Source organism: Helicoverpa zea, chromosome 9 (genome assembly GCF_022581195.2).
Source record: "Helicoverpa zea isolate HzStark_Cry1AcR chromosome 9, ilHelZeax1.1, whole genome shotgun sequence".
NCBI lineage: Eukaryota > Metazoa > Arthropoda > Insecta > Lepidoptera > Noctuidae > Helicoverpa > Helicoverpa zea.
The window spans coordinates 3,467,540-3,481,864 of record NC_061460.1 but is presented as its reverse complement, the minus strand read 5'-3'; the positions used below and the strand labels follow the sequence as shown (position 1 = coordinate 3,481,864).

General features: G+C 36.9%; 1 protein-coding gene across 5 annotated transcripts in view; it reads left to right on the top strand.

The window, feature by feature from the left end:
• LOC124632966 (caskin-1) overlaps positions 1–13,833 on the top strand; it is a 274,853-nt gene extending 261,020 nt beyond the window's left edge. For 4 of the 5 annotated variants that reach the window (XM_047168015.1, XM_047168012.1, XM_047168011.1 and 1 more), the window contains 9 exons: positions 5,723–5,920; positions 6,400–6,596; positions 6,980–7,159; positions 7,505–7,717; positions 8,092–8,199; positions 8,592–8,735; positions 9,921–10,046; positions 10,531–11,094; positions 11,482–13,833. In XM_047168015.1, coding sequence (XP_047023971.1) covers positions 5,731–5,920; positions 6,400–6,596; positions 6,980–7,159; positions 7,505–7,717; positions 8,092–8,199; positions 8,592–8,735; positions 9,921–10,046; positions 10,531–11,094; positions 11,482–11,769 — 2,010 coding nt within the window. In that variant the 5' untranslated portion in view covers positions 5,723–5,730 and the 3' untranslated portion in view covers positions 11,770–13,833. The remainder of the gene's footprint in view (positions 1–5,722; positions 5,921–6,399; positions 6,597–6,979; positions 7,160–7,504; positions 7,718–8,091; positions 8,200–8,591; positions 8,736–9,920; positions 10,047–10,530; positions 11,095–11,481) is intronic. The other variant, XM_047168013.1, reaches the window with a different exon arrangement.
• The last annotated feature ends 492 nt before the right edge of the window (positions 13,834–14,325 follow it).

The following is a 14,325-nucleotide window of genomic DNA, read 5'->3' as shown; positions in this document are numbered from 1 at the left end:
CATACGTCATCAATTTTGTCGTACCATATAGATAGTTTGTTGAAAACATTCCTTATTCTAGTTACATCAAAGTTTACCTAATAGCGGATATAGCGTGTCTGTCACATAATGAGTGTCAGCCAGTGTTAGTGCGATTGAGTAACCATCCTCCTTAGTCTATGCTCAGTCTGACAGACGAAAGTATTATCTGTAGCCTGGCTACAGGCATAAATGTAGGAATTTCTGCTATTGGTCATTTAGTTTCTTACATCGTTTTTGATGCTGTGAGAATGGTTCCAACTTGATATTTGTGTTGCGACTGACAATTATTAGTACGAATAATTGGCTCCTGTAGTTTTTGAGGGTCAGAAACTTTAGGAACCTCGATGTTGTTTAAAATATTTAAATTCATAATTCACTCAGCCACGCTTTTCATAAAAAATGAAGTATATACACTGTAGATACTAATTAATAAGAGATGGTAAAGAAATCAAGTTATTGCAGGTATAGGTGATTCACGGTTATTCACAGAAAGTGCATTGTACATGCACTGAATAAAATAATAAACAAACCACGATTTATGTTAACGCCTGCATTTCCTCATGTTCTGTTTTACTTCATATTGTAATAAACTTTTATATTTATATGGCAAATATTTGGGTTACTGAAAACAAGAACATTTAATATGAAATATGAATGAATAATACTGAAATGAATTATATTGACTTTGAAATAAACCATGCACTGAAAAGGCTTTGTCTTTCAGAAAGAAGCGATAGTACCTTTTGTCATCGATACAAAAAACAATTAATTGATACTATTCGCATAAATCCTTGATTCATAACAAAACTGATCATTATTTATTACATCAACCAAGCAAACTTGTAGATTCTGTAATAACTTTACTTACTTGCATTCAAAATAAAGAAACTTTAATTACTTCGTCGATATAAAATGCAACCTCCTTTTCACTGTTTCACATAGCCATCATTCTTTTTTAAAACTAATTTACTACCACAAAAACAGCAGCCTATCATTGTTCTAAAAATGTCAGAACTGATAGAATGTAGTCACTATCAGGAACAGTAATTTCTAAAAACCCATTTCGGAGCTGTTAGCTGTTAACGCGGTGAAAGTCAAAACATGTTCCGATATCTTTACACACTGGCTATTGTTCGTTAGGCAATTAGTCAAACGGTTGATAACCGACCTCTTAGGCTGAACGCGTAAATTCCTTTGACACGTACAAGGGCACGTTTTCTGACAGTTCCTTTTGGCGGGAATGTGAAAACTATTTTTCTGTAATTATTTACTAAATAAGATCATGAGAAAACTGGATATCGAAGCTAGGTATGTTACTAAGTTAATATTTAGTTAGACATTTAAAGTGGTTGGAATTCTTTATATTTATTTATCAATGATTTCCACCAGTCAAGTTTTTTGTTATAAAAATAGTTCGATTGATATAATACGCAATTCTTAATTCTACTTATTATAAAAAAAAATGGAACATAAAGTTTCGATCAACTTATAGGTAACTAAGTACTACTTTTTCAACAAATTGCATCGCCAAGTTCGTATCCATGATTCTTAGTTTAAAGTTTCATTCTTAGATACTAAAACAACCTAACTAAGTCGTACGCCATTATTGCAATTAGCATTTTCATGTCTTACATAAGTACAATGTTTATTTCTAATATACTGCTGTAATGAGCGGATATTACGAGTCGTTGTTATGACAAAACTGTTATTATGCTGTAAATATTTAGCACAAGTTTGTAATTAATCCCTTTTAGTAAGTTAAGTAAGTATTTTGTGCAGTTAGTGTCCGCGACAATAGTTATTATAATTTATTATTTATATTATTGTCGAGTCTGTACATATTTTCGTAAATGGTGAGTTTGGGGTGTAGCTAAATCCTTCGGTTATTTTATAATTCAGACTTGGGCAGATAGATGCTTCAACAAAACTTATTATTTTTTAAGTCCTGGCCCCGTAAAATTAAATATTACGTCTGTAGGATTTCTTTTATAAATACAGTTTGATTCGAAAATCTGAATGAAATATGAAACCATTTCTCAATGTTTGAACTCAGCAAATATTCTCAGGATACCAATTTTTAATTATAGAGTGAAAAAAGGAAACGATATTTCACGACAAGTGTTCACAACATTTGAACGTTATTTCAAAATTTAAATGAGTAGGTACCTGAAACTGTATTGACTCCCAATAAATATCCATTAATAACCTACAATCCATCCTATCAAGTTTTGAATTTTATGACTCTAAATATGTACTATTCGTTTCAATTTCCCGTGAGAAATAACCTGCCAATGGTAATTTTCTGTTTTATTCTGTTTATTGCATGCCTAACTTATCGTGTTTACGACTAGGCTTATCAAACTCATCGGGCCTTTAAAATTATCCTTCATTGGCAGGCATGCGGCCATATAACTAATATGGGCTTCTAAAAATAAACAGCGCATTGATGTCGGCGCCGCATAATAGGCATGATGACAGTAATCAAAAATCATTAAAATAATATATTTATTAAATTAAACTTGAAGCTTGGAATATAAAACGCGCATTGTTTTCTTTATTAATAATGTGATTAATATGTATTTTTATAAAATAAAATTACGAAATAAGGCAATCCGCCATGATATCTTGAACACCAATCAGAGCTCGTGACGTCATCTCTGAAAACAACTCGCGCGAAAGCGCGAGAACGTCACATTTCGTTATTGTGAACTTCCACTGCGATCTTTGTTTTTAATTAATTAATTGTTTATAACACGAGTTATGGAGCCCGGATTTATCAAGGCAAACAGCGCTAATTTGCCTAGAATTGATATCATAATGCTGGGAAAGTTTTTGGCATCAAATAAAGATTTTTGTTCAGCTGAATTTAGAAATGTTAAAACTTCCATGTAAGTATACTAGTTTAATTAAAAAACAATGAGAGATGAAACCTAACCTCGAAATAGTTATTTACATTATAAACTATGCTAGAATCTAGAGAACTATGTAATAACTTACATCAAAGTGATCTTCACAAAAATAAAGTTGTACCCTGGGCAATATTGCTTTTGAATCTCGTTTTGCAAGTTTAAGCCACTTGTTTCGTATTTTTTTATTGTGAGGAACGTACACAAATAACTTATCAGGAGTTGTTTTGGATGTGTTCTTACACTGGGGGACCCCACAACACCTATGCCCTTTCGAATTCATATTTAATAACACAAAAAACTTAATTATTGCACGAGCGTTGTTTACTTGCGTCTTGTAATTTCAGTCGTGACGTCACAAGTGACGACATGACACTGACAAGCGTTTTCGCGCCGGATTCAAAGTGGACAGAGAAAAATGCAATTATTTGATAAAAAAACTTCGCATTTTCTTAAAATTAATAATTTTTCATATAAAATAGACGTATACCTACATCATACAAAGGAATTTAAAAATTTGTCATCATGCCTATTGTTAATAATGTCGGCTCGGTTGCGTATGTCAATAGATACCAACATTACCGACTCGCTTGATTCCGCAGATACGTCTAATTAATTCCATACGACGTTACTAGATGGCGTCAGTTGCGTGTTACATAGTCCGACAGCCTCTTCTTGATACTTTAACACTTAAGGTAAGCACATAAGGTGTACATCAAAATGGAGATCAATAAACCAATCGCAATAACGTTGTCCTAGCTGGCAATAGTGGCTTAATCACTGGCTTAATCGTCGGGAATTAGCAGATACACACTTATTTATTGCAAGACAGAAGTGCTACCGTTTTGCTTATTGGCAATTATTGTAGCTCCGTGTTGAGGAGCTATTGCCCCGATAGCCTGATAACTACTATTTACTACCTTGCTTATATCTGTTTGTATGTCAATTATTAAACTAATAATCTTGTAAACATAATGATCAAATTTTATAGACCTTCTTTATTAACTTGTCTTTAATAATTATAAGAAAGTCGCTGTCAATTTGATTAAACGTAATGGTAGGCTTAATTTAATGAGCACCTCGGTTTCTTGCGTTTATTTTTACTTTATAATTGACACATTTTAATATTCTGTGAGACGTTGAGCACTCAAGTTTATTTTACCTCTATAAAATTACAATAACGTCCATACAAGACTTGACAATTTCGCCATTGGTCGTTCGCTCAAACGGTTATAAAATCAGTTATAAACAGACCATTTTCGAGGACCTTTAATCGAAAGCTTTGCACAATCATTTTATCGACAAAGAAGTCTTGATCGACAAAGGCACATACAGATTTGGCTCCGTCAAATAGCAAGGTACAAAAAGCATACTTCTTTTTGATTCGAGACGTCTAAATGATCAATCAAAGTTTAAGCCAGCCATGTGGGTAATCTGCCACAAGCCAATGTAATGACAGGGTAATAAAACGTAAAGTGGGTGGCAATGCTTACGGGATTACCAGCCAGGCCTCCGGATCATTATCTAAGATTCTTTACTTAAGTTTTGAGTAGTTAAGCCTCTTTAATTCTTGTTTTATTGCTTCAGGAAAAATAAACGAGATAAAAATGTAATAAAGCTGCGCGTTTTTTGCGAACTTTTATGTGCACTGCCATGCACCTTTACCAATGGTAAATTGAGAAAGCTATATTTAAGGTAGCATTATTTTTGATCAATAAATTACAGTTGACCAAATAAGTAATATTTTCTCTAAACTTGAACATTTTTTAATCTTCAGCAATTTCGCACGGTGTTGAATGTTCCAAGAGTTTTATTTATTTCTTGATTGAACCTTTAATATTCCAATATAGCGTGCGTGTAATTGAAGCTATAACTTTTATTACCAAGGAATGGCGGGGGATAAAATATTATATTTACGCTATTAAAAGCATCTGAACATGTTCTGAGAACATACTCCATTTAGCTTTCTTTTCAAAACAACCGCGTTAAATTATTGTATAATCGATGTGCCTGCCAATCAACAAAGATGTACCTAATTAACTGTTTACAAAACAAAAAGTGTTTTCATCAACACCAACCTTATTATTCAAGGAAGAAATTGTTTTTAAACACTAAATTTTCGCATAAATTCGCTGCGATTTCCTATCAGGGGTTTGCATCGCAATTAATTCCTTGTCGATTTTTCCCACCCATTAGTTAACGTTATCGATTCGAAACAAGCAATTAGGCGGTCGATCCGATCCGGGCCGTCCGATCTCCGCGATGGCCCAAACATGATTGATGACGTTTTTACCTTATTACGAAGCCATCCCCTCCACGACTTATCAGCTTACAGCGGCGGAGTGGGGGGAGCTTCTCATTACGAGATTGCGGTTACGTCGTGTTCAAGCCTGATAACAGCGTTTGAACTCTTTGAAGGGTTTCATTTATTTCACTAACATCCCTTTGGGTTCCTTTGCGTATTCATTATATTGGGTTTTAAGGGTCTAAAGGCGAACCCTTTATTTGAGAGATGAGATTTCGTTCTGTGCAAACATTGTACAAAGGTTTAGCAAACAAAGTGAGGTAAAGTTAAATGAAATAGTATTTTGGATTTAATTTAATAGACACTGTCCCTGCCCTAAGGGTATTTTATCTACTGATGAGAAAAACCCACCTGAACCTCTTGTTAACGATTAAGTACCTACTTTATATTACTAAAATGAGTCTTTAGCTTTATCAACCTTATTCCACAAACCCTTACAACTACTTAAGACTAACGACAGTTCCACTAATTTCGTTCCTTCTTTCCTCAGTGGGCGGGATGTCTCGCGGCGGGAGCGGCGCCGGCAAGACGGCGACCGCGAAGCGAGTGCCGCCGCCAGCAGTGCCCGGTGATGCCTTCGGGACTCCACAGCACCGACACTCGGGCTCCAGCTTCGGCTCGCAAGGGTACGCCTCCTGCGAGGAACAGCCGTACCCACAGCCGCCTGATACGCCGTCACATACCAGAGGTAAGATGAAAGTTCATATACCTATAGTGTAACGTAGATCAAAATGGTTCAGTAGGACGTCAAATTTCTACAGCTCCAGCTACATGATGGATGATCTGCTGTAGCTAAGCAATAACCCTGATGATGACTTACAGTTTTATATAACTTGATCAAAATTCTGCTTCACAGTAGGTTCCATACAAAATAAGGATAAATACATACCTATACGAATAGGTGTCTGCATCATCTGTAGGCACAGAACTAGCGATAAACATCTTGGTTGGTTTGCGATCACATTTTAACATGTCATGAGATACCCTGCGACGACACAGCAGAACCGTTGAATACTTTTCTGAAAAGCAATTCATTGACAACAAATTAGAAAGACAATTGTATCCTAACTTATTTTGTTTTACCACCTTTTGTATTTACCATCTACCTGCGAATAAAGATTTTAATTTTCACTTTCATTTTCTAAATTTCCACTATCGCCATTCCAGATGACCACTCAGACTACGGCAGCACGGTGTCGGGCGTGTCGGGCTTGTCGGGCGCGAGCGGCAGCCTCGGCAAGAGTCCGGCGGGCGGCGGCACCTTCACCTTCCCGCCGCCCGCGCAGCCGCTCACGCATAAGGCTGCCGTGTATTACCATCATCAGCTAGCCTTGAGTGATGATCAGGGGATTGATATGACACAGGTGAGGGAGCTTTTAATTTTTGGGACAATAAGTAAATCTTATGTTATCCAGAAGTCCAGGTTTTTTTAAATCTTCATCAGAAATACATTAAATGATAGAAAACTTCCAATTTTGATCTTCAATAGAGTCAAAATCCAATCCAACAAACAATCCACTTTGTTTTGTCGTATGTGCTTTTCAATTTCTGTGGCTAACGTAGCAAAATTAACTGTCAATTTTAAATCAAAATTTTCGTTTGCACCATTATTTCCTACACTAATATCATTCCACCAAAAATAACTGTAACTGTCATAAAAAAAAATCTCACCAGCATCAACATCTCCTTTACACTAGTTTCATTCCATCATATTTACTAACTACCCAACTTCCATGTCACATTCCAGAGCCCCGGCCGCGACAGCCCCGGCTCGTCCTCAGGCTCCGCCGGCTCGGGGTCCCGCCACTCGTCCGCGTCACTAGACAGCGGCCGGGCTTCAGGCCGCATGCCCCACCACCACCACGCCGCGTGTCACTGCGGCGATCTCGCTGATAGGGTCAGAGCTATGATTGCGCAGGGTCTTCCGGTGAGTTTGTGAAGGTTTTACCAGTAACCTGATTTGTTTGATGTTTAGTGATCTTATCTTTAGAACATTAAATTGTGATAGGCGTATTATGTGGTGGATGTTCAAATTAAAGAGTAAGCTTTAAGATACTTTCATGGGTGATACTTTTTTGCTTATCTATCTTACATCGGTATTTGCGAAACTCAAAAAAAGGGAACAAAAAAACTTTGCCAAAAAGCACGTGACAGTTTTAAAAGAATAGAACAGTAAAGCATAATAAATAATAAACAATGGAGTCCAGATATAATAAAACTGACTACACAGTGAAATGCCGACTTAACATGAATTTCTCCACTCATATTTCAGGACACAGACATAATCCACGCGTGCCTAGCAGACCTTCAAATGGAGGAGTACGCCCGTCTCTTCATTGAGGCCGGGTATGACCTGCCCACAGTCACACGGATGACTCCCGAAGACTTAACCGCTGTGGGGATCAAAAAGCCAAACCATCGCAAGAGGTTAAAGGCGGAACTGGCCAATTTGAATGTACCGGATAACCTGCCTGATTATATACCGGTATGTATTGGTTTTTAGGATATGGAAAGTCAGCTAAGGCATTTTTGTCATTTATGAGATAAACACTAGCCGTTTTTCCTCGCGCAGTTTTACTCGCGTACCATGGGAACTGCTAAAATGTAACCTATGTTACTAGGGAAGAGTATATCTTTCCAACTTCAGATGATTCAAATCGGTTCATTGTTTTCGGAACCTTAACCTTTGTTTGTATAGATAAGTAATGTCTTACCTGGTATCAAATTTTGGCAAAAGCGGTTTCAAAACTTTTAATATTTCTTCAATTCTCTTCAGATCATTCCTTAAGTACAATTTCGCAACCTTAGAAACCAACTCTGATATCCCCAAATTAATATAATTGTGTCTTCCAATTCCAGGGTTCGTTAGAGGAATGGCTGCGACTGCTGCGACTGGAGGAGTACGGGCCGGCGCTGGTGGCGCAGGGCTACCGCACCGTGCATGACGTCACGCAACTAGCTTGGGAGGTAAGCATACGTCGCAATAGACTTAAGTGCCAAAATTACCCCAGAAGTCTTTGAAGAAAATAATATGGGCATGGCAATTTTGAAAACTTTATTTGGACCTCTTACCATTCTAATTGACTTTATGTAATATATAATATAATCATACATACATATGTTCCTATGTTTTTTTAGCTATGGCCAGTGGTCAGTTACATTGTTTGGCCTCCATTATGGACCGAATATTATGTGATGTAGTTCTATGTAAAGAAGTTGAAACTCTTACTTTCAATACTCAATTCTTTACTTTTCATTCCAATTCTGATTGTCTTTTTTAAGGACCTTAACAATTGTTTCAAAAATCTTATCTATAAGTCTCCAAAATCTGATCTAACATATCTCTGTACCATTTCTAGGATCTAGAAGACATGGGCATAGTCCGTTTGGGCCACCAAAAGAAAATCCTCCTTGCTATCAAAAGAGTGAAAGACATTAGGGCAGGCAAGAGAAGCATTAGCAACCAAGGATCTTTGGACTTTACGAGAATACAACCGGGACAGGTCAGTTTTATTAAATTATTAATATTAATGTCATTGTGTTTGTAGTGATGTTTTAGAATTTAGACTCTTGATAGATGATGGCCTTTTTTGTAGCCGACTGTACAAAAAGAAAAAAAAAGTTGTCTATGGTAATTAAAAAATGAGCATAAATTAAAAAGGTTTTGCTTCAAATTAAATACAGTCTGCTACAAAAACAGCCCTTTTATGACAGCGGATAAAATAAAGAAAAAAAATACAATAATTTATGAAAATCCGCTCTCATAATACTCTAATAGACCGTGCAATAGAGAGCAAATTAGATTTCTATTCTGTCAAACAAAAGATAATTTTCAAAGCATCACTCCAAATCAATATTGTTTAGTATTATTTTGTCATAATTTTTTTTTATGATTTCATTATTTTTTTCACATCACATTACATCTCATTTCATACATCGGCCATCTTGATTTTTTGCCGCCAAATCTAACAGAACCGAAGCTATTATAATAAAAAGTCTAATACTGTTTTTCTTTTTATACTAACTGCGTTAATTTAACAAAAAGCGTTTTAATAGCTTCAATATATTTCCTTTATTTTAACTAATTAAATATATCTGTTAAGCCGACATAGGCTTTTGTTGTTAGTTCCATATTGTGTGACCCTAGCACAAAAAAAATGGCTGCAAAGCTTTGCCGAGCCGAAAGCTGACACATTATGGGAAATATATACCTACTTTTTAATTAACATATTATCAATTTATTTAATAACAATATATAATAAATGTGTGTCGTGTTAAATTTTGTGATTTTTCCCCAATGCGTTCAGAAACGTCGTAATATAATTTCGCTTAGATATTAGGTGTTCGTCCATCGCCATCGCCTTCGCTGGTCGGATGTCCAACAGTCCTGCGAACATAATGTTTCCTCTCATTATTTATATTTATTTCTGCATTTAACTATGACTAAAATGTAACCTTAACAATAAAGTGAACAGTTTCGGAAGAAAATGTTTTCCTTATATTACCTTCTAGCCGGACGGCATATCTTCTTAGTATATAAAGCGAGTGAGTCGCAGGGTTGTATCCGCCAGCATACACGTCCATCCGCTGCATCCACCTCATACCACTAGCCCGAAGCAGCATGTGAATGTTTTGTTTTCTTTTCTTTTTCCAAACACAAACCGCACCTTGGACATAATCGGCTAAAGGATTTATATCCTCGGGAGCTACATTACCAGCCTTGGGAGCGACAGCGGAGTTACCATAAACCCCCCGACCTAAACTTTGACGCCATAGCGACGCCCCTTTGTGCCACAGACTTGGTCCCCATTCAGGTATGAGACAACCGCATTGGCACAGGTCTTGTCAGTTTGTTCTCAGCACCGGCACCCGGCTTGTATGTGCACAATGATCGTATAGTGAACGCAGTGTTTTCCATGTGTGTGTTATTTTGTACCAGTTTATGCCTCTCTCCCCACTACCGTAGAAACCGCTGTGATTGATCTATCCTGCACGGTAGTTAGCTGTTTCACTTTACTTTTAATTATTATTATATGAATTAATTATAATATTATACTAATCGCGCATGGTTTTAATAATGCTAACATCTATAAAAATATTTTCATTATTAATTATTAATGATTAACGAGACAAAATCTTAAACAGACAGCATGGTAAGACGAGCGACATTAACATGAATTGTTCAATAAGTTGTTGTAAATGTTCTTTGAAAATTTTATATGTAAATTAACTTTCAAAATGGAATTTCACATTTATTACAATCAGAATAGATTTAAAACTGTTAACAAACGCCAACAGATACGTCATCCGCGCGGGAAATCGCTAGAAAGTCTAGAGGACCCATCGGAAAGAGCATCGCATACAACGTTCTCGCCTGAAGCCGGGTTCTATTACGGCGGGGGGCAGTGGCGACGCTCATACGACGACGGCGACATCACTCCCACTAACGACGGGGGCTATGAGGGCGGGGGGACTCTACCGCGACCGCGGGGGCTGGTGCGGCCGCGGCCTGTGGCTAAGATAGCCGCTACGCCACAATACGCGTACGACGAGCTGGCGTACTCTGCGCGTTTGCAGCGCGTGGCGTACGGCGCCAGTCCGCACGTGGCTCGGAAGCCTCCTCCCGAGCCGCCGAAGCGTCAGAGCTCTCAGTACGCGCCGTTCTCTCGCTTCGGTCAGACGACGGTGGAGATCCACCCGGAGAAGTCACTGCCGCTGTCGCTGCCGGCGTACCCGAGCTCGGACTCGCTGTCGGTGTCGCTGGACAGCACGGGGCTGCTGCCGCCGCCGCCCGCGCCCGCCTCGCCGCCCAGGCGATACGACGACGACAAGCTGCGCACTGGATCTGATGCTAGCTTTAAGGTAAGTGTCCCTATTTTACTGTTAGGTTAAGTTAAGATTTCGAATACTAAGCTTACCTCTCAATACCATTCTCGGTACGTTGTGATAATCAGAATCTTTTCTATAACCATCATCCTGCCGTTTTGAGCAGTTCATACAAAATTATAGTCTTCTACAAATCACATTTTTAGGATTCAAAAATTTGCATCACTGCCCCGTCGGCAGTTTGCTCCCGAGCAACTACGTTACGTTACAGCCTTTTTATCATCCCACTGCTGGGCACAGGCCTCTTCTCCTCTTGCTCAATGCGGGTTGGTGATTTTGTCACCCATTGGTGTCTAAGATATACTTACCGAGCAACTGCAAAAATAATTTTCCCACTAACGTTTACCATTCCCTTCTTTACAGTCAAGCTCCAGCACGGAATCGGACAGCATTCCATTTGCAAACGAAAACGCCGGGACCATAAAGCAGAACCGCGGCCAAATAGGCGGGAGACCGCATACGGTAGACTATGGCCGCGCCGGCATCGGGCTCGCGGGGCTGCCGCCGCGGCCCGAGCACAAGCCCGACAGTGACGACAAGCCCGAACCCGTCGACGTGCTCAACGACATCGGCAACATGCTCGCCAACCTCACCGACGAACTCGACGCCATGTTGGAAGAAGAAAAGCGCCAAGGACTTACAGATTCCTAAAATCCATAGACTAAAATATTTGTACTCGAATACATTTCTTTTTTTTAAATGAACTTGTCAAAAATTCCAAAGAATTGGACTCGGCAAAGACTTCCACTAATTTTATGGTGTGCTGACATTTTTGTAACGCGATGCTGTAGGCAACATTGATTTAGGAGTCTAGCAATATGATAAACACTTTTTGTGTAGGTACATCATATTGCATTGTTATAACGGTTATGAATTCTGGATAATGATTGAGCGGGTAAAGCGTTTTATTGAAAAGCTATTCGATTTGAAACAAATGAGTTTTTATACAAAATATACAATCAAAACCGAGCTGTGTAAGCATTTCTTCCATTGCATAATTATATTTACCTCTATGTCAAAGGACTGACTATAGTAGAATGTGATGTTACTTCGATATTTGATTACTAGGGGATTGAACTTCCCTAAACCGTAATGTGACTAAAGTATATGACTACCGACGCTTCTGCGTGTGACCATTCCATAGCTGAGCTACACAAGAAGCATATATTCGTCACTTGCCATCTAACTATTCCTACAAACGGATAATGTACGTACTATATAATAGTTTTGTAGCATTTTGTACCGACGTAGTACATTTTATACATACTTGTAATTTTAAACATATACCTAGTTTGCTAATACCCTCTGTTATTTAATTAGTGAGCTGTGTAATTTTGTTATTACAAATAATTAGTTCCTTGTAATATTAAAATTGAGTGTTTTTATTGGGATAGTAAAGGAATTAGATGTTAGTCGGATCCAAAAATCAGACAAAAATGGCTATTTTTGTAAATATTGTTTTACTTAAATTATGTCATAGATAAAATATATCCCAGTAGTTAGTTTTTCATGTACAATAATTGTAGATTATCTGATTATGATGTAGAGATTAATGTAGCTAGAATTTATACAGAACATTAGTCTAGTGATAGTGTGAAAAACTAGGGTTTACATATTAATGTATCATAGACAATTATAAAGTTAGCTATAGACCTCATAGAACTTGTATGTTAACATTCTTGTAACGCATTAAGGACATGGCGTTTGCCCCATCATCGGAAACAATACAAAGTTATGCTTCTACTTAATATTCCTCCATTTAAACGCTTGGCAACACTTTCACCTTGCTTGCAAAGGAACACAGAATCGCCCTCGCTAAAAATATTGAAGATGTTAAATAATTACATGAAAAATACCCCTTTGATACTTGATATTATTTACATTTGAATAAAATTCACAAAATGTGGTCTCTGATTTATTTTTCAATTTCCAACGCATGTCCACTTACAACGTGATATCGAGCGGCCATAAAGTATACAACTATTATTTTGTGATGGCAATGTTATGTAAAATGTACGTGCCCATAGACAACAGCAACAAAAATTCTATGTTATTTACCTACTTACTTTCTATTTAATTACTGTTAAAAAAAATAATACCAGTGGGAAATATTTAATTAAATTAGGATTAATAGTAAACTTAAATTATTTTAATTTAATAACTGGCTTGCAATTATTTTACCTAACATTGTTTTCAAAATAACGCCCATAATAAACTATAATTTAACAAATCCGTTACTAACCGAATGTAATTACAAACATAACATCTTATTAAACGTAGAACAGTATAATTAAGCTTAACTTTGTAAATATCTTGATAGAAATCAGTGTTTCTATACAGTTTTCATTGATATTCACTCTCAAATGTAAACTTTTTGTATACCTACATGTTAATACTATTATAAAAACAATTTAAGCCGCCACTCTTCTTTGTAACATTGAGGTATATTGTACTTTTGTAAGGTGCTAGAAAAATAAAGCAAAATAATTTACCCTTCAAACTATATTTTACTTTTATTTACTTATAGTTAAGTAATGTTCTATCAACTAGTCAAAATTTTATTTGTTTTTGAGTGGCGGCAAATAAAAGCAATTTTATACTTATCTTAATTAATAATCAGAAATTGTTTAAAAATGTAATTTAATATTATTGAACAGCTTATGATCCTCATTTAGTTCGTTTCTTATTTCAATAAATATATTTGTAATATCTTAAGTGAGTTTTTCTTTTCCCCTTATATTCATCAGTCACTGAAATTAATGAACGCATTAATCTAACCTATACCTATGAGACGAGCCCTCATGCACTGGGTAAAATCCCCCATCAGTTTGTAGATGCCATAAATACGGCTCTTCAACTCTGTTTAGCCAAATAGTTTTGAACTCATTTTTGATGAAAATGTAAGAAAACTCGTTGAATTACGAAAATATAGTACGAATTCTACACAGTAACCACAATAAACCAACGTATATTTTTAAAATTCTATTCTATAGAAGTTAAACGCAAGTCTTCGTTAATTAGGCATAATTTTCCATTATTAGCACTGAAAGCATTATCTTATCAATGGCACACAATGTGAAACCTACATAAATATAAAATTAGCGCGCCATATTCAAGAGTTCATTTCCGCTTTCCTCAAAAACAGGAAGTTATGTGCGACGCGCCATCCCTAACCTACTTAGCCAAAACAAAAGAGTTCCCTTACAA